Below are 20011 nucleotides of genomic sequence, written 5' to 3'. Positions count from 1 at the left end.
AGTTCACAGGACAGGACAATCTACCTCAAGAGGAAGGGAATCTCAACTGTTGTAAAAGTTTAAGGAAAAGCTCAGTATTGGAATAAAACATACTCAATTTCATTTTTTGCTAAACTTTTTCATTTTTTTGGCAATGATCCTTTTTGACTTTGCATAGGGGGTTAGAATAGTTACAAAAATAATAACAGCACAGGACAAGATAGTGGCAATACACATCTCCTTTGTTTTCCCCCACCTACTGTTATGTATTCTTGGGTATTTAAAATCTCTTTCGTGTCTACTGATTAAAGAACTAAACATGTTTTTACCGAACTGCTGCCTGTCGCCTTTTTTCATGTTAAAAGGAAAGGAAGTGGAGAAAGGACATAGGGATCCACTCCAACGTTTGCTGGCCACACTAGAATCGGAGACTTTAGCGACACCTTGAGGACGTACTCGTTCTCTGCAACTAAAGTTTTGGCGCCCTTTCTGAACGCCGCTGCTCACAAGTAGACATGCGCACTTCTCATTCATCACATCGTTTCCGCTTCCTTTATGTATCGGATTATTTTTGAGAGGTCTGTTGTGTTTGTAGTTACACGTGCTGGTATTTTCCTGTAAAATGTTAAAATTGGTCTCACTTTTAAGCCTGAAATGTTTTGATATCAAGTATTGTCTTCCGGTTAATGGTGTCCCATTTCCCTTCGCTTAAAAATATATAGTTTACGAGTAAGAACGGTGTCTATGTTCGTTTGTTAGCTTAGCCAACAGTCGCTAGATACCCCATCCAAGCTAGCAATAAACCGGCTAACTAGTCTTTGGCCCTTTATCAAACATATTGCAATGTTTATATTCTACTGCATGATAGAAATGTTTGTACTCTACTGTATGATATAATGAACTGTACGGTGAAGTTGGAGCATCTGTAATTTATTATCGTCATCTTGTTTTTTTCCCTGCTACATCGGATTTTCCAACACCAACGAAGTTGAAACCCATTGTTGGTCCATCATGGGAGCTTACTTGTCGCAACCCAATACAGTGAAGTCCTCTTCCAATGGGGGAAACCAAAATATGAGCTATGGCTTTGCGGCCATGCAGGGCTGGCGTGTCTCAATGGAGGTAAGATGATCTAAACAAATTGCTAGCTGGATTGGATTCCGCAGTCATTCGTTGCCAGTATGGTGTCCAACTAACTAGCTACCAGTTAGCTAGAATGCTAACGAAATGATTTGGTTCAGACAACAAAAAGTAGTGTAAGTTGTCTAATGTGCTACAGGTTATTAAACATATGGGGCTTGGCTTAGCTATCCAACCATTAAACACGTGGCTTAATAACTCAACGTCAACACTGGCCAGCTAGCTAAGTTTTATTTGCGCATGAATACTTTTGGTTTGTGGCTAACTAGATAGTTTTGTAGTTATCCAACAATGTAGCTAGGTAGTTTTCCTGCATGTATTGATATAAATATGTAAGATGTGCAAGACTGGGCCGTTAACATTAACAATGTAAATGCATCATTATTCATTTCACATTCAAGTGGCACCGGTCTGATTTCTATGATGTAGCTGTTCTACTGCTCATAGAAATGGCATTTCATGAGAGTAACGTTTTTGTTTCTTTCCACAGGATGCTCACAACTGCATTCCAGAACTGGATGATGAAACGGCTATGTTTGCTGTGTATGATGGACATGGAGGTACTGTTCTTTTTATCCTGAATATTAACTTTTGTGCGTACCTTGATTGTATGTTATTTTTGTTAATGTCAGACATTATCGATTACTTAGAATAACTTGTTTAATACTTGCTTTCTCAGGTGAGGAAGTAGCATTATACTGTTCCAAGTACCTTCCTGAAATCATTAAGGAACAGAAGACTTACAAAGATGGCAAACTGCAAAAGGTGAGTGCAAGAATGCTTTTGGGGTATGGAAAGGAATCCTCTTGACATGGACAATTGAACATGGTGCATATGTAAGAGTGTATATAGAAAGTGCACAATGTTTATTGGGTATAATCTCACATTAAGTGAGTACAACCAACTTTGGTTCAGTAGCTCTTGTATTTGTTGTCAAAATCTACTCCATAGCAGCATACATTTGTCTTAGGTGGGTGGATTTGTTTCAGGCTTTGGAGGATGCATTTCTGGCCATTGATAGCAGGGTGACCACAGAGGAAGTGATCAAAGAGCTTGTTCAGATAGCTGGCCGCCCACAAGAGGAAGCACCAAATGAAAAAGTGGCTGAAGAAGATGATTGTAAGTACGCTGTAACAGCTAACCACGTTAAATATGTAGTTGTCATTCCTTGTGCTTTATTCAAAACAAATAGTTTGATTCAAACCCATGTGTTCCTTTGTCTGTTAGTGGACAATGAGGAGGCAGAACTTTTGCACGAAGAGGCCACCTTGACCATTGAAGAGTTACTCGTCCGCTATGGACAGAACCTCAATGCGATTAAACACAAGAAGCTCTGTCCGGAGGGCAAAAAAGAGTCTGGGGAAGGTGAACCACATTCCCATGGGGAGAAGGGCATCAACGGAGAAGTGGAGAGTGAGGTAGACAACAATCGGAAGGCTGATGGTGCTGGAAGTGCAGCTGGTGGTGCGGGATTCTCCAAGCTGCGGGCCAGGAGAGCAGGAGGGGACAGCTCTTCAGTGACAGGAGCAGCAGGGTCCTCTGAAGGAGAAAAGGAAACCGGGCCCTCCTGCTCCTCCTCGGCAGCTCCGGCTCCAGGAGACACCAGCTCAAAGTTCTTTGAGGACAGTGACGAGTCGGGGGAAGAGGAAGACGAGGAGGGTAGCGAAGAGGAGGTGAGGGGGAAGAACTCTCCTTCAGGAGTTAAGTTACTCTAACTCTGGTGCCCCACCCTCTGCCTGAAGAGCTACTGGGTATTCAGGCTTTTGCCCAAACAGTTCTTACACACCTGATTAAGCTTAGAGGTCCTGGTGAGGAGCTATTGGTAGAATCAGTTGATAGATTCTGGTTGGAGCAAAAGCCTGCAGAATGACTGTTCTCCAGTAGGAGGGTTGGGCACCTCTGCTGTAACTCACATTTGCTGTTAATAGATTTTTCAACACGAACTGTTTAAAATATTTTTGGAAAGAATGCTTTGTGTTAATTATGTAATTACGCTTCTACAGGATGCCAGTGAGGAAGATGAAGGTGAAAACAGTGATGAGGAAGAAGACACTGAAGAGGGGGAGGACTCTGATGAAGAGAATGAGGAGATGTGCTACCCTGGAATGGATGGAAAAGAAGAGGTAGAATACACTCATCTTAATTTTCAACTTAAACCTTGAATGGAGAGCGCTTTCTTAAAAGGATTTCTGAGTAGCTCTGGTTGTTGAAAGGTAATGGGGTGTTTTGTGTCTGAAGTAGTGATTACTTTCTATGCCTCCCTAAATGCAAAATATTATTCTGGGATTAATCTCCTTAGCTGTGTAGTGTGTTAATCACAGGCCCTTTAAACTGAAGGTGGCAATTTTCAGATTAACTGTGTGCCCTTTTCCCCCAGCCTGGCGCAGACAGTGGCACTACAGCAGTGGTGGCTCTGATCAGAGGGAAACAGCTGATTGTGGCAAATGCTGGTGACTCCCGCTGTGTGGTGTCTGAGAAGGGCAAGGCCATAGACATGTCCTACGACCACAAGCCAGAGGATGAGCTGGAGCTGGCCAGGATAAAGAATGCTGGTGGAAAGGTCACCATGGACGGTCGCGTCAACGGAGGACTCAACCTCTCCAGGGCCATCGGTAAATCGATCCTCCTGCATTTCCTAGCCCTGGCATTTTGATTTGAATTATCAGGCATTGATTCAAGAAATATATACCGTAATTTCTGGACTATTAAGCGCACCTGAATATAAGCCTCACCCACTGCATTATTAAAAAATATGTATTTTGTACATAAATAAGCCGCACATGTCTACAAGCCGCAGGTGCCTACCGGTACATTGAAACAAATTAACTTTACACAGCCTTTAAACGAAACACGGCTTGTAAACAAAAATAAATAGGCCTTTAAACGAAACACGGCTTGTAACAAAAATAAATAGGCTTTAACGAAACACGGCTTGTAACAAAAATAAATAAATAAATAGCAGTAAACAGTAGCCTACCAAGAAAGTCATTGGTCACTATCTTCCTCCTCCTGTGCACTGAAACCACTTTAGTCATCTCCTTCGGTGTCGGAGTTGAATAGCCTCAGAATTGCTTCATCCGATGTTGGATCGTTTTCATTGTCGCTCTCGTCACTTTCATCTGGAGGCAAATTCTCCGCTGAGCTCATGCTGCCCTCTTCAACACGCAGTAGTCCAGCCTTTCGAAACCCGTTGATGATAGTGGATTCTTTGACAATGCTCCACGCTGTCAGGACCCACTGGCAGACTTGACTATAATTTGCTCTTCGCATTCGACCCGTTTTAGTGAAGGATTTCTCCCCACTTGTCATCCAAGAGTCCCACTGAACACGGAGCGCCACCTTAAATGCACGATTTACACTGATGTCGAGTGGCTGCAAATACTTTAGGCCATCTGCTTTTCTTCCCTCTGAAAGCTTTTGTTGTCTTTTTGCACTGAGTCAGTTCCTCACGCTGCTGTTTCCAACGTCTTATCATCGACTCATTAAGGCCAAGATCCCGTGCAGCAGCTCTTTTCCTTTTCCAACAGCCAGATCGATCGCCTTCAACTTGAAAGCTGCATCATATGCATTTCTCTGTGTCTTTGCCATGATGAGGGTGACAAAATGACTACCGTAATCAGAATGATGGAAGTTTGAGCGCGCTCGATTTACGTCACATTATGTGACGGTGCTGTTTTTTTTGGGCGGCGTGAATCTTGTGAAAGCGGGAAAAATCCATAAATTTGCCGTGTTATTGTATAAACCTCAAGGTTCAAAGCGTGGGAATAATGTAGCGGCTTATAGTCTGGAAATTACGGTACTTTTGCTGTTGAAGAAAAGACATTAGATTGAAAGGGCCTTTGTGTTTTCAGGCGATCACTTTTACAAACGAAACAAGGCCCTTGGCCCAGAGGAGCAGATGATCTCCTCAATGCCTGATGTCAAAGAGCTCACCCTCAACCCAGAGCATGACTTCATGATCATTGCATGCGACGGAATCTGGTAGTTTTTTTTCTTTTTCTTAAATTAAGGCCATACTTCAATAATCAATGTGTGATGAATCCACAGCTATATTTCCCTTCATTAATGAGTGTCATCCACAGGAACGTCATGAGCAGTCAAGAGGTTGTAGACTTTGTCAGTCAGAGAATAAAGCCTAATGCCGATGATGCTGCCAGGCCTTTGTCCTCCGTAGTTGAAGAAGTAAGATTATATTTTTTTTTTATTGTGTTGGGAAACCTCTAACTGAGATCCATCACTTCCCTGTAATCATGACATTACTCATTCTTTATTTAACAATGAACTAGCGCTCTCAAACTTTATTTTGTCTCCGTAGCTACTTGACCATTGCTTGGCACCTGATACATCTGGAGATGGCACAGGCTGTGACAACATGACCTGCATCATCATCACATTCAGCGCTCACCCTGGCAGCAGCATGGCCGACGGCACCAAGAAGAGAAAGCCTGAAGAGATTGTCCCAGAGAAGAACGGGAATGACAGCAAAAAGTCAAAGAGCGAATAGAACTGCCAACAAGTACTCCAGTCCTTTTCACAAGCCAGAACTTTCCCATCTCTGAAAAGTTTAAAGACCATGGTCTCTGGGATAGGATGAGTTTTAGTTTAATGTCCCGAGACTGAAGAGAAAGTATAAAAGTAAAATGGCCTCTTTGTAATTATGGATTTTGCTTAACTGTTCTACTGGAAATGTGTCCTGTGAATCGTAGTGTACTGTTTTTGTCACCCATGCCCTTTATGTATATAATTTTCAATATTTGTTGATGGACGAAATGCATCTTTGTAATTGTGGATCAATGTGACATTTGGTGCATACTCGTTTGACACCATTCTGTAATTACATACAAATACATTTTTATTTTTTGTGTGACAAGTGACATCTTGTCTACTTACTTTAAAAGGACAATCACTGTTTGCATGAGTCAAAGGTCCCCCTAGGCAAAGAACACTGAAACTCCCCTCAACAGTTCAATAGATTTGAAACTACTCTATTCACATGACATTTTGTACTATCTGTATTTAATTAATACATTTTACATTCCTTGCACTCACATATTCCCAGAACAATTTGCCAACCACCTCTGAGTTGAGGCCACTATGCTATTTAAATATCTGCCTTTGTCTCATGACTTGGTTTGCGCATAAAGATGGTGGGAACACTGCCTTACATGTAGTTAATTATGTTCCAAATTTAGCACATGCTTTTGATGGATTTAGTATAACTATTCATGGGACAAAAGCTTCTCATGTATCTTTGTATGCTTGACTTCAATGTCCAGTTAAAAGGTTAACCCAAATATTTTAGAACATTTTATTTTGGTACTGTTTGAGAACAATGAGTTTCACTTGAAAAATCACATGAAGTATTTTTTTCCCCCTAAATCAATAAAGTTGACAAAAACCCTTTTTATTTCATCAGTAATGGAGATGGAAAGGTTGCACAATCATGTAGCAAAGCACTAAAGCATCATGCCAATCGTTTGGAGCTAGTTTAGGTGGGTACAAGTTCTGTTTGAGATCATTCTACTCCTTGCCACTTCCCTTGTCATGTTAGGTGGTGGAATGATCGCACAAACAGACTTGTACAAAGGCTAGTTGGAACTACTGTTCCCAAAATACTAATAAGCTCAGTTTTATTTTTTTGGGGGGGTGAACATTTTATACCAACTATCTCCAACAGCAAATTGATTTAACACCACTCAAACTCATACATTTTCAAGATATGCTACACTACAGATAACATCAGATAATACAATGTCATAATAGGTATCTATATTAACCAGATTTACCATTACTCTTAAATCTGCTCATATGGCTATGGTAAAATTGACAGTATAAACAAATGGAAAGTACATAAAACATGTTGGGCATAGGTGTTTTGTTCTACCACATAGGGGTTCTTATGAACATCCCCATCCAGCTGTGAGAATCAGCCATCTGAAACAATAATTGCATCTATAATAAACACAATCTGAATGTAACATAGCCAGTAGACTGTGGTACACACCTCTTTGTGCTCGATTAAAGTAAACTCTCATCTTATGTGCAGTAACAGAAAATCTACATTTTTTATTTTCTTCTGCCTATATGTCATAAGCAATACTTATGCTTACCTGCATTCTTTTATGAAGAAATCTCAACTGTTGGTTCAGCAACTCTATTTCCTATTAAAATAAAACAGAATTCAGCCGACATATGTATGATGATACTGTAGTTCCAATATTTTACATGAGTAATTTAGCAGACACTCTTATCCAGAGCAACTTACATTAGTGAGTGCAAACATTTTGATACTTTTTTCGTACAACATGATGGATTCTTATGATGTACCTGATAAATTTTCTCATGACGTCTTAATTTAATCTGAGGAAACAGTTCTTCAAGTCTCACTATCTGAAAAAATAAATAATGACAAATCAATGCTTTTTCCTCTCTGGATTATGAATATAGAAAGCCCTTAGAAATATTGTCTTACCCTTCTGACAACACCTTGTAGTCTTGTTCGCATACTTTTATTGATTACTGTCATGGCAATGGTCCGTGGTTTTGGAATGACTTAGAATCAACAAATACACCACACATCAATCACGCATTCTAACAAGAAGGGAAACAACCGATTTTATATACTAGATAATATACAGTGAGCTACAAAAGTAATGGGACAGTGACACATTTTTTGTTGTTTTGGCTCTGTACTTCAGCACTTTGGATTTGAAATTATACATGTTAAAGTGCATAAAATCATTAATTAAATTTTCATCCATATCGGGTGAACCGTTTAGAGACTACAGCACTTGTTGTATATAGTCCCCACATTTTAGGGGACAAAAAGTATTGGGACAAATTCACTTACATGTGTATTAAAGTAGTCAAAAGTTTAGTTTGGTCCCATATTCCTAGCATGCAATGATTACATCAAGCTTGTGACTCTACACACTTGTTGAATGCATTTACTGTTTGTTTTGGTTGTCTTTCAGATTATTTTGTGCGGATAGAAATGAATGTATTGTGTCATTTTGCAGTCACTTTTATTGTAAGTAAGAATAGAATGTTTCTAAACACTTCTACATGAATTGTGAATAATGATGAGTGACAAAGTTACAGATGCACAAATATCATACCACTTAGACCTCTCACCATTACAATAAAAGAGGAGGTTAGCGGGGGGTATGATAATTGTGCGTTTAACTTTCTCACACATTATTCACGATTCATTGAGGATTAACCGTAATAATAATAATGGTAGCATCCACATTAATGTATGTAGAAGTGTTTACAAACATTCTTATTTACAATAAAAGTGACTCCAAAATGACACAATACATTATTTACCATTAATTTCTATTGGGTACAAAATCATCTGAAACACAACTAAAACAAACAGCAAATGCATTTAACGAGTGTGTAGAGTCACAAGCTTGACATAATCATTGCATGCTAGGCATATGGGGACCAAATACTAAACTTTTGACTACTTTAATGCATATACACTGAGTGTGTTCTTTCCATGACATAGACTGACACATAGGTGAATCCAGGTGAAAGCTACAATCCCCTTATTGATATCACGTGTTAAATCCACTTCAATCAGTGTAGTTGAATGGGAGCAGACAGATTAAAGAAGGATTTTAAAGCTTTGAGACGACTGAGACATAGATTGTATATATGTGCCATTCAGAGGATGGACGGGTAAGGGAAAGATTTAAGTGCCTTTGAACGGGGTATGGTAGTAGGTGCCAGGTGCACCGGTCTGTGTCAAGAATGGCAATGTTGCTGGGTTTTTCACACTCAATAGTTTCCCATGTGTAGCAAGAATGGTCCATCACCAAAAGGACATTCAGCAAACTTGACACAACTATGGGAAGCATTGAAATCAACAATGGCCAGCTTGCATGTGGAAAGCTTGACACCTTGTAGCGTCCCTGCCCTGAAGAATTGAGGCTGTTCCGAGGGCAAAAGATGGGGTGCAACTCAATATTAGGAAGTTGTTCTTAATGTTTTGTACACTCAGTGTATAAGTGAATTTGTCCAAATACCTTTGGTCCCCTAAAATGGGGGGACTATGTACAAAAATGGCTGTAGTTTCAGAGTGTCAAGTGCTGGACTACAGAGCCCCAAAACATTTCACTGTCCTAATACTTTTGTAGCTCACCATATATCTGTTATTTAAAATATATTTGAATGTGAAATGTGAGGATATAAGTTAAATGTGTACCATGCTGAAAGACTGTTGCCACTTCCAGCACATATGGCCTATGAATCAAAATATATTGACATTAATGTTATGCACTGATAGAATGAATTACACTTGAATATATATATTTTTTACATTAAATATACATTTTAGTAAATGATTGGCTCACAGTAACATACTGAATGTTGCAGTACTTACATGTGCTTGCTGTTCACCGGTATAAAGCTGTTGAATGGAATCAGACAGCCCTTGTGGTTTCTTATCTAGAAATATGCCATCATTTGGTAAGGGATACATTATAATAGTGTCAGTCAGTATACAGTACATGGTACAATAATTTGAGACTGAATTTTAGGAGACAGAACTTTATTTAAAAAAATATGGCATACCTTAAATGTCTGTGTCACATTAGCAGAATTCAATCCAAACAAATGTGTTATGATCTTGAAGAAGAGAGAGAGAGGGCGAAAAAGACAGAGCGAGAGAGCTATTAGTATGGGGGAGAAACCTGACCTGACAATTTGGCCTACTGCTGAACCACTCTGCCTACCTGTTTAACTGTAGTGGCCTCCATACCCTTTGGAATGGTGACCTCTTGCAATGCAATGACTCTGTCATCTGGAATAGGAGGAACACATCTAATTTGTAATGAATTCAGCTTTTTATGTGTGCAACTGCAAGAAATAATCACAGATGGTTTATAATGTGAAGCCTTGATAGGGGGCTTCCATTTAATTTCAAGTAGCCTTGCTGGCTATCATTTCTCAGTGAACTGTGCATCAACAAAGATGTCAAATCCACCTGCTTCCCCCTGCTTCCCGCTGGTTGAAGTTGGGCTGGAAGAATGGACTACATTTTTATTATACTGAACAAAAATATAAAAGCAACATGTAAAGTGTTGGTTCCATGTTTCATGAGCTAAAATAAAAGATCCCAGAAATGATATGCACAAAAACGTATTTCTCTAAAAAAATGTAGCACAAATTTGTTTACATCCCTATTAGTGAGCATTTCTTATTTACCACCTGACAGGTGTGGCATATCTAGAAACGGATTAAACAGCTTGATCAGTACACAGGTGCACCTTGTGCTGGGGACAATAAAAGGCCACTCTAAAATGTGCAGTTTTGTTAAATAACACAAGGCCACAGATGTATCAAGTTGAGGGAGAGTGCATCTGGCATGCTGACTGCAGGAATGTCTAGCAGAGTTGTTGCCATATAATTTAACGTGACTTTCTCTACCATAAGCCAACTCCAACATCTTTTTGAGAATTTGGCAGGAGTCCAAGTGGCCTTACAAGAGCAGACCACGTGTAACCATTGTCTGAGACCAGCCGCCTGGACAACTGATAAAACTGTGGGTTTGCACAACCGAATTTCTGCACAAACTGTCAGAAACCGTCACAGGGAAGCAGATGGCAGACAGTGTGTATGGCGTTGTGTGGGAGAGCAGTTTGCTTAACATTGTAAACAGCGTGGTGTCGGTGGGGTTACAGTATGGGCAGGCATAAACTACGGACAAAGAACACAATTGCATTTTATCGATGTCAATTTGAATGCACAGATCCTTATAGGCCCATTGTCGTGCCATTCACCTCTGTTTCAGCATGATAATGCTGAAGGATCAAGGACCTGTTACAAAATTCTTGAAAGCTGAAAATGTCCAAGTTCTTCCATGGCCTGGATACTCACCAGACATGTCACCCATTGCGCTGGTTTGGAATACTCTGGATCAACATGTACTACAGCATGTTCCAGTTCCTGCCAACATCCAGAAACTTTGCACAACCTTTGAAGACGTGTCGAACAACATACACAGGCCACAATCAACAGCCGGGATCAACTCTATGTTAAGGAGATGTGTCACGCTGCATGAGGGAAATGGTGGACACACCAGATACGGACTGGTTTCCTGATCCACGCTCCTACCTTTTTTAAAGGTATCTGTGACCAACAGATTTGTATATACCTGTTTCCCAGTCGGGAAATCCATAGATTTGGGCCTAGTTTATTTATTTAAATTGACTGATGTCCTTATAAACTGTAACTCAGTCAAATCTTTAAAATTGTTGCATGCTGCGTTTATATTTTTGTTACGTGTAAACATTTAGGGCTGCCGTTTTGATCTTGATAAGGGGGTAGCTAGATTTGTACGTTATTTCAGATGCAACCCACGACTAGCACGAGCTAAAATGTAACCCAGAGATGAAACTCAGAGACTGTTTATATGGAAACCAGTGCAAACACAGCGTCAGGGAGCAACAATAAATCAAATGTATTTATAAAGCCCTTCTTACATCAGCTGATACCTCAAAGTGCTGTACAGAAACCCAGCCTAAAACCCCCAAACAGCAAGCAATGCAGGTGTAGAAGCAAAATAAATCAAAAGAAACCTAACGTTTACGCAACTCCAACAAAAAGGATGAATTAAAAAATAGACCAACCGTTTTTATCAAGTCTCCTCAGTGCAATCCAAGCTTTTGATAAACTTTGAGAATTATCACGACGAATATTTGTCATTTTATCAACGCAGCGCCGGCCAAATCAAGCTTGAAGGAAGCCCCGTTTTTAAATGTATTTATACATCAATGTCTTGCAAGCCCGTGTTTTGATAATGATCATTTGTCGCCACAGATAGTATGTTTTTGTTTCTAGCGTTATGGCTAGAAGGATTTGGCCTACAGCTTCATCTAGTGGTCGCGTCGGGGACAACACTTGACTGTAATTTTGAGGCGAAATCTCACCCTAACTTTTTTTCCTAACATTAACGTAATTCTTCTAACCTACTACGTAAATTCACTTAACCTGTTACGTAAACAAACCCTCTCTCGCAACAAATCGTCTGTTCGTTTCCGCAGTGGGTGGGCTCTGATCCTTTGAACTACCAACCTCAGATGCCAGCAGGCTTGCACAAGAACAGAAATGTCTCGCGATGAAGATGTAATAATACAAAAAGAACACAATGGTCGAAATTCGTAACAATTTACTAGAAAATGTTAACATACATAGAATATTGTTTAACAACATTCAAATAAGGAAAATAATTAGCCTTAATACCACAAATAATATGACGTAATTGACCATTATTAACAGCATCAAGATGAATGACTACTAGATATTAGGAATAAATTTGTATTTGTCTCATGCGCCGAAATTCTTACTTACAAGCCCTTAACCAACAATGCAGTTAAGAAAAATAAGAAATAAAGTAACAAATAATTATTAGTCGAGGTAATTGAGGTAATATTTACACTACCGTTCAAAAGTTTGGGGTCACTGAGAAATGTCCTTGTTTTTGGAATAAAAGCACACTTGTTGTCCATTAAAATAACATAAAATTGACCAGAAGCACACTCTTCTAGGCAGAGTTGCAAAGAAAAAGCCATGTCTTAGACTGGCCAATAAAAAGAAAAGATTAAGATGGGCAAAAGAACACAGACACTGGACAGAGGAACTCTGCCTAGAAGCGGGTACTATTTAATGAAGCTGCCAGTTAAGGACTTGTGAGGTGTCTGTTTCTCAAACTAGACACTCTAATGTACTTATCCTCTTGCTCAGTTGTGCACCGGGGCCTCCCACTCCTCTTTCTTTTCTGGTTAGAGACAGTTTTTGCTGTTCTGTGAAGGGAGTAGTACACAGCGTTGTACAAGATCTAAAGTGTCTTGGCTATTTCTTGCATGGAATAGCCTTCATTTCTCAGAACAAGAAAATACTGACTAATTTCAGAAGAAATGCCTGTAATCAAACTCACAAATGCCGATGCTCCAGATACTCAACTAGTCTAAAGAAGGCCAGCTTTATTGCTTCTTAAATCAGAACAACAGTTTTCAGCTGTACTAACATAATTGCAAAAGGGTTTTCTAATGATCAATTAGCCTTTTAAAATGATAAACTTGGATTAGCTAACACAATGTGCCATTGGAACACAGGACTGATGGTTGCTGATAAATGGGCCTCTGTACGCATATGTAGATATTCAATTTTTTACATTATTATTATTATTATTATTTTTTAATCTGCCGTTTTGAGCTACAATAGTCATTTACAACATTAACAATGTCTACACTGTATTCTTGATGAATTTTATGTTATTTTAATGGACAAAAAAAAGTACTTTTCCTTCAAAACAAGGACATTTCTAAGTGACCCCAAACTTTTGAATGGTAGTGTACATATGCGTAGAGTTATTAAAGTGACCTATGCATAGATATTAACAGATAGTTGCAGCAGTGTAAAATGGGGATGGGGGGGGGGGGGGGGGCAATGCAAGTAGTCTGAGTAGCCATTTGATTAGATGTACAGCTTGGGGGTAGAAGCTGTTTAGAAGCCTCTTCAACCTACACTTGGTGCTCCGGTACCGCTTGCCGTGTGGTAGCATAGAGAACAGTCTATGACTAGGGTGTCTGAACATTTTTAGGGCCTTCCTTTGACACCACCTGGTATAGAGGACCTGGATGGCAGAAAGTTTGGCCCCAGTGATGTACTGGTCCGTACGCACTACCCTCTGTAGTGCCTTGCTGTCGGAGGCTTAGCAGTTGCCATACCAGGCAGTGATGCAACCAGTCATGCTCTCGATGGTGCAGCTGAAGAACCTTTTGAGGATCTGAGGACCCATGACAAATCTTTTGAGTCTCCTGAGGGGGAATAGGTTTTGTCATGCCCTCTTCACGACTGTCTTGGTGTGCTTGGACCATGTTAGTTTGTTGGTGATGTGGACACCAAGGAACTTGAAGCTCTCACCCTGCTCCACTACAGCCCTGTCGATGAGAATGGGGGTGTGCTCGTTCCTCCTTTTCCTGTAGTCCACAATCATCTCCTTAGTCTTGATCACTTTGAGGGAGTTGTTGTTGTCCTGGCATCACATGGCCAGGTCTCTGACCTCTTACCTATATGCTATCTCGTTGTTGGTGATCAGGCCTACTACTGTTGTGTCATCAGCAAACTTAATGGTGTTGGACTCGTGTCTAGCCATGCAGTCATGAGTGAACTAGTAGTACAGGAGGGGACTGAGAACGCACCCCTGAGGAACCCGTGTTAAGGATCAGCGTGGCGGATGTGTTGTTACCTATCCTTACCACCTGGGGGCGGCCCGTCAGGAAGTCCAGGATCCAGTTCCAGATGGTGTTTATTCCCAGGGTCCTTAACTTAGTGATGAGCTTTGAGGGCACTATGGTGTTGAACGCTGAGCTGTAGTCAAATAATAGCATTCTCGCATAGGTGTTCCTTTTGTTCAGGTGTGAAAGGGCAGTGTGGAGTGCAATAGAGATTGCATCATCTGTGGATCTGTTGGGGCGGTATGCAAATTGGAGTGGGTCTAGGGTTTCTAGGATAATGGTGTTGATGTGAGCCACGACCAGCCTTTCAAAGCACTTCATGGCTACAGACGTGCGTGCTATGGGTAGGGCACAGGGACTATGGTGGTCTGCTTGAAACATGTTGGTATTACAACATCAGTCTTCACTGAGGTTGAAAATGTCAGTGAAGACACTTGCCAGTTGGTCAGCGCATGCTCGGAGTACACATCCTGGTAATCCTTCTGGCTCTGCGGCCTTGTGAATGTTGACCTGTTTAAGGGTCTTACTCACATCGGCTGCGGAGAGCGTGATCACACAGTCATCCGGAACGGCCGGTGCTCTCATGCATGTTTTAGTGTTTCTTGCCTCGAAGCGAGCATATAAGTAATTCATCTCATCTGGTAGGCTTGTGTCACTTGGCAGCTCTCGGATGTTCATCCCTTTGTCGTCCGTAATAGTTTGCAAGCCCTGCCACATCCGATGAGCGTCGGAGCCAGCGTAGTATGATTCGATCTTAGTCCTGTATTGACGCTTTGCCTGTTTGATGGTTCGTCGGAGGGAATCGCGGGATTTCTTAGAGTCCCGCTCCTTGAAAGCGGCAGCTCTACTCTTTAGCTCAGTGAGGATGTTGCCTGTAATCCATGGCTTCTGGTTGGGGTATGTACGTACAGTCATTGTGGGGACTACGTCATCAATGCACTTATTGAGAAAGCCAGTGACTGATGTGGTGTACTCCTCAATGCCATCGGAAGAACTCCAAACATATTCCAGTCTGTGCTAGCAAAACAGTTCTGTAGCTTAGCATCCTGTTCATCTGACCACTTTTTTATTCCTGCTTCCTGCTTTAATTTTTGCTTGTAAGCAGGAATCAGGAGGATAGAAGTATGGTCAGATTTGCCAAATGGGTGAGGGATAGCTTTGTATGCAGAGTAAAGGTGGTCTAGAGTTTTCTTTTCACTCTGGTTGCACATTTAACATGCTGATAGCAATGAGGCAAAATGGATTTCAGTTCCCTGCATTAAAGCGCCACTTCTGGATGAGTGTTTTTCAGAGGCTGCTGTTCTATCCTGCCGATGCAGTGTATAACCCGCCAGCTCTATGTTATTCATGTTGTCGTTCAGCCACGACTCGTGAAACATCATGAAAAACAGTAATACTGATAAAAGTAATACAAATAAAATGTATTTATAATACTACTAAATTGTTTTTTGTAATTATAATCAACTTTAGCAAATACTTTAAAAGGCCAGTGTTTCAACCATTCATATTGCACTGTAAAATTACTCTCAGTAGCACCTTTGGCATTCAAACCACAGAGTTTTTAGGCAGGCTGCTGCTGCCACAGTCCAGGTCTGGATGAAGCACAGGAGCCATGGGTTGGTGTCCCGAGAAGCAGCCCATCTCAGAACTGTGGTCCTGGGGAGAGGAGAGCAGTGAGGGGGGTTCCCCTGGTGGTTTTCTTCATGGTTTTCTTCTTTCTGCTACTACTGCATTTGCTGCTGCTTCCTCGGTTGTTGTTGCCGGGAGTCAGCATTTGCCTGGAGCGTGAAAGACGGCGAGAAGAGATCAGTATCAGGAGGGAGACTGCGATATATGGAGAAAGAAAGAGGCAGAAGGGAGAGGGAGAGAGTGGGGAAATTAAGTTATCCAGATAAATAAAAAGAGATGGAGAGGAAGAGACTAATGATGTCAGACACGGGGAAAAAAGAGAGGAAAGATTCAGACAAAGAAAACGTGAGAAAGCAAGATATGAGGTCTGGCTTAGCATGCAGTCTCTCTGTGAGAGGATCCACTTACTCGGTGTGTTTGTGTTCTACGTGGCATCTGTCCACCCTGCTCTGCTCCCAGTTGCACTTTGTGTGTTGAGTTTCCACAGCATGTCGGGTTTAAAGTGAACCACACACACCCAGGAAGGCCAGCCCACTCAAATACCTCTCCATCACGGTTGACAACTCTATGATGTCCCCCTCCCAGAGTGCAAAGAACCTCAGCGTGAACCTGGACAACACCCTGTTGTTTTCTGCAAACATCCAAGCAGTGACTCTCTCCTGCAGGTTCATGCCCTACAACATCCGTAGAAAATTCTTTCCTCACACAGGAAGCGGCACAGGTCCTAATCCAGGTACTTGTCATCTCCCATCTGGACAACTGCAACTCTGCTAGCTGGGTTCACTGGTTGTGCCATCAAACCCTTGCAACTTATTCAGAATGCCGCAGCCAGCCCGCCTGATGTTGAACCTTCCCAAGTTATCCCATGTCACCCAGCTCCTCTGCACTTTCCACTGGCTCTCAGTGGAAGCTCGCATCCACTTCAAGACCCTGGTGCTTGACTATGGAGCAGCAAGGGTAACTGCCCCCTCCCTACCTTCAGGCAGTGGTTGAAAAAGAACCCAATTGTCATACTTGAGTAAAAGTAAAGATACCTCAGAAAATGACAAGTAAAAGTGAGTCACCCATTTAAATACTACTTGAGTAAAAGTATTTGGTTTGAAATATACTTAAGTACCAAAAGTAAATGTCATTGCTAAAATATACTTAAGTATCAATAGTAAAAGCATGAATAATTAAACATTCCTTATATTAAGCAAACCAGACGGCACAATTATTTTTACAGATAGCCAGAGGCACACTCAAACACTCAGACATAATTTACAAACTAAGCATTTGTGTTTAGTGAGTCTGCCAGATCAGAGGCAGCAGGGATGTTCTCTTGATAAGTGTGTGAATTGGACCATTTTCTGTCCTGCTAAACAATCAAAATAATAAAAGTACAAAGTACATTATTTTCTTTAGGAACATAGCAAAGTAAAAGTTGTCAAAAAATATAAATAGTGAAGTACAGATACTCCAAAACATAATGTAAGTAAAGTATTTTTACTTAAGTACTTTACACCACTGCCTTCAGGCTATGCTCAAACCCTACACCCCAAGCCACTTCTATTTTCTTGGCCGGGTCAGCTCCCGCTCGTCCCAGTCAAAGTTCTTCTCTGTCCTGGCACCCCAATATTGGAATGAGCTTCCCCCGGACGTTAGTACGGCTGAGTCCCTTGACCATCTTCCGTCTGAAAAAAAAAACGTCTGAAAACCTACCTCTTCAAAGAATCTTCATTACATCCCACAGTGACAAAAAAATGTAAACAACACTTGCCTTTTCCTGATTACTTTGAGAAAGATGTACTTACTACAACTGTGATATGTGGCTGTCTCACCTATCTTTCTTAAGATGAATGTGCTAATAACTAAGTCGTTCTTGATAAGAGCACCTTGCTAAATTACAAAAATGTAAACATTTATAAATGTATATGTCTATGGTGTGTAGGTACCTGAGCTGATTGCCTTATTGAAAAATTATTGTAACAGTTCTTCTCAAGACATTAGATTTTAATTAGGATAGATTTCTTGCATTTTAAAATATTATCATCATTACAGAAATGGTAGAGTACAGCATGCAGTATTTTATAGGTTATATACAGTACCAGTCAAAAGTCTGGACACCTACTCATTCAAGGGTTTTTCATTATTTTCTACATTGTAGAATAATAGTGAAGACATCAACACTATGAAATAACACATTTGGAATCATGTTGTAACAAACAAAAAAAAGAGTTAAACAAATCAAAATATTTGAAATTCTTCAAAGATGCCACCCTTTGCCTTGATGGCAGCTTTGCACAATTTTGGCATTCTCTCAATCAGCTTCACCTGGAATGCTTTTCCAACAACTCCGGAATGCTTTTCCAACAGTCTTGAAGGAGTTCCCACATATGGTGAGCACTTGTTGGCTGATTTTCCTTCACTCTGCGGTCTAACTCATCCCAAACCCAACTGGGTTGAGGTTGGGTGATGGTGGAAGCCAGGTCATCTGATGCAGCACTCCATCACTCGCCTTCTTGGTCAAATAGCCCTGACACAGCCTGGGAGGTGTGTTTTCGGTCATTGTCCGGTTGGAAAACAAATGATTGTCCCACTAAGTGCAAACCAGATGGGATGGTGTATCGCTGCAGGATGCTGTGGTAGCCATGCTAGTTAAGTGTACCTTGAATTCGAAATAAAATCAGTGTCACCAGCAAAGCACCCCCACACCATCACACCTCCTCCTCCATGCTTCACAGTGGGAACCACACATGCGAAGATGATCCGTTCACCTTCTGTGCGTCTCTCAAAGACACTGCGGTTGGAACCAGAAATCTCACATTTGGACAGATTTCCACCAGATGCGTCTGTTTCTTGAACTCTATGAAGCATTTGTTTGGCCTGCAATCTGAGATGCTGTTAACTGTAATGAACTTATTCTCTGCAGCAGAGGTAACTCTAGGTCTTCCTTTCCTGTGGCGGTCCTCATGAGGGCCGGTTTCATCATAGTGCTTGATGGTTTTTGTGACTGCACTTGAAGAAACTTTCAAAGTTCTTGACATTTTCTGGAATGACTAACCTTCATGTCTTAAAGTAATGATGAACTGTAATTTCTCTTTGCTTATTTGAGCTGTTCTTGCCATAATATGGACTTGGTCTTTTACCAAATAGGGCTATCTTCTGTATACCACCCCTACCTTGTCACAATACAACTGATTGCCTCAAATGCATTAAGAAGGAAAGAAATTCCACAAATTAAGCCACACCTGCTCATTAAAATGCATTCCAGGTGACTACCTCATGAAGCTGGTTGAGAGAATGCCAAGAATGCGGAAAACTGTAATCAAGGCAAATGGTGTATACTTTGAAGAATCTCAAATATATTTTGATTTGTTTAACACTTTTTTGGTTACTACAGGATTCCATGTGTTATTTCATAGTTTCGATGTCTTCACTATTATTCTACAAAGTAGAAAATAGTACAAATAAAGAAAAACCCTGGAATGACTGGTACTGTATCTATATTATATAGTTGTTTCATAACAGAAAAATATTGCTGGATTGACATCAGTGTCACGCCTTGGTCATTGTATTTTGTGTTTTCGTTATATATTTGGTCAGGCCAGGGTGTGACAGGGGTTTATGTTATTGTATTTCGTATTGGGTTGTAGTATTTGGGATCGCGGCTGATTAGGGGTGTTGTATAGGCTTGGCTGCCTGGGGCGGTTCTCAATCAGCTGTCAGGTGATTCTCGTTGCCTCTGATTGGGAACCGTATTTAGGTAGCCTGAGTTTCGCTTTGTCTTTCGTGGGTGATTGTTCCTGTCTCTGTGTAGTGTTCACCAGATAGGCTGTAATAAGTTTCACGTTCCGTTTGTTGTTTTCGTATTTTGTATAGTTATTTCATGTATCGTCACTTTTCATTCATTAAAGACATGAGTAACCACCACGCTGCATTTCGGTCCGACTCTCTTTCAACAAACGAAGAACGCCGTTACAATCAGCACTTGTTTCTGTCTAACACTTAAATACATATAAAGCAAGAATTGCAAA

General features: G+C 40.9%; 1 protein-coding gene across 1 annotated transcript; it reads left to right on the top strand.

Annotated features, from left to right (window-relative positions):
• Positions 1-467: 467 nt before the first annotated feature.
• On the top strand, positions 468-6526 carry ppm1g (protein phosphatase, Mg2+/Mn2+ dependent, 1G). Its single transcript, XM_020460501.2, has 11 exons — positions 468-557; positions 968-1101; positions 1610-1679; positions 1799-1884; positions 2109-2238; positions 2347-2792; positions 3123-3242; positions 3497-3731; positions 4971-5100; positions 5202-5301; positions 5435-6526. Exons 2-11 carry the CDS (start codon positions 991-993, stop codon positions 5621-5623), a joined length of 1617 nt encoding a protein of 538 aa, XP_020316090.1. The 5' UTR covers positions 468-557; positions 968-990; the 3' UTR covers positions 5624-6526.
• Positions 6527-20011: the final 13485 nt, after the last annotated feature.

This window comes from Oncorhynchus kisutch, linkage group LG25, assembly GCF_002021735.2.
Source record: "Oncorhynchus kisutch isolate 150728-3 linkage group LG25, Okis_V2, whole genome shotgun sequence".
Taxonomy (NCBI): domain Eukaryota; kingdom Metazoa; phylum Chordata; class Actinopteri; order Salmoniformes; family Salmonidae; genus Oncorhynchus; species Oncorhynchus kisutch.
The sequence above is the reverse complement of the archived record's forward strand: the minus strand, read 5'-3'. Positions and strand labels throughout refer to the sequence as shown.

Bases quoted from the DNA above. Each gene is read 5' to 3' on its own strand.
- ppm1g (XM_020460501.2), top strand. From the start codon at position 991: ATGGGAGCTTACTTGTCGCAACCCAATACAGTGAAGTCCTCTTCCAAT. The intron at 2,239-2,346 runs GTAAGTACGCTG...TTTGTCTGTTAG, and splicing joins AGTGGCTGAAGAAGATGATT to TGGACAATGAGGAGGCAGAA. The intron at 5,302-5,434 runs GTAAGATTATAT...TTGTCTCCGTAG, and splicing joins TGTCCTCCGTAGTTGAAGAA to CTACTTGACCATTGCTTGGC.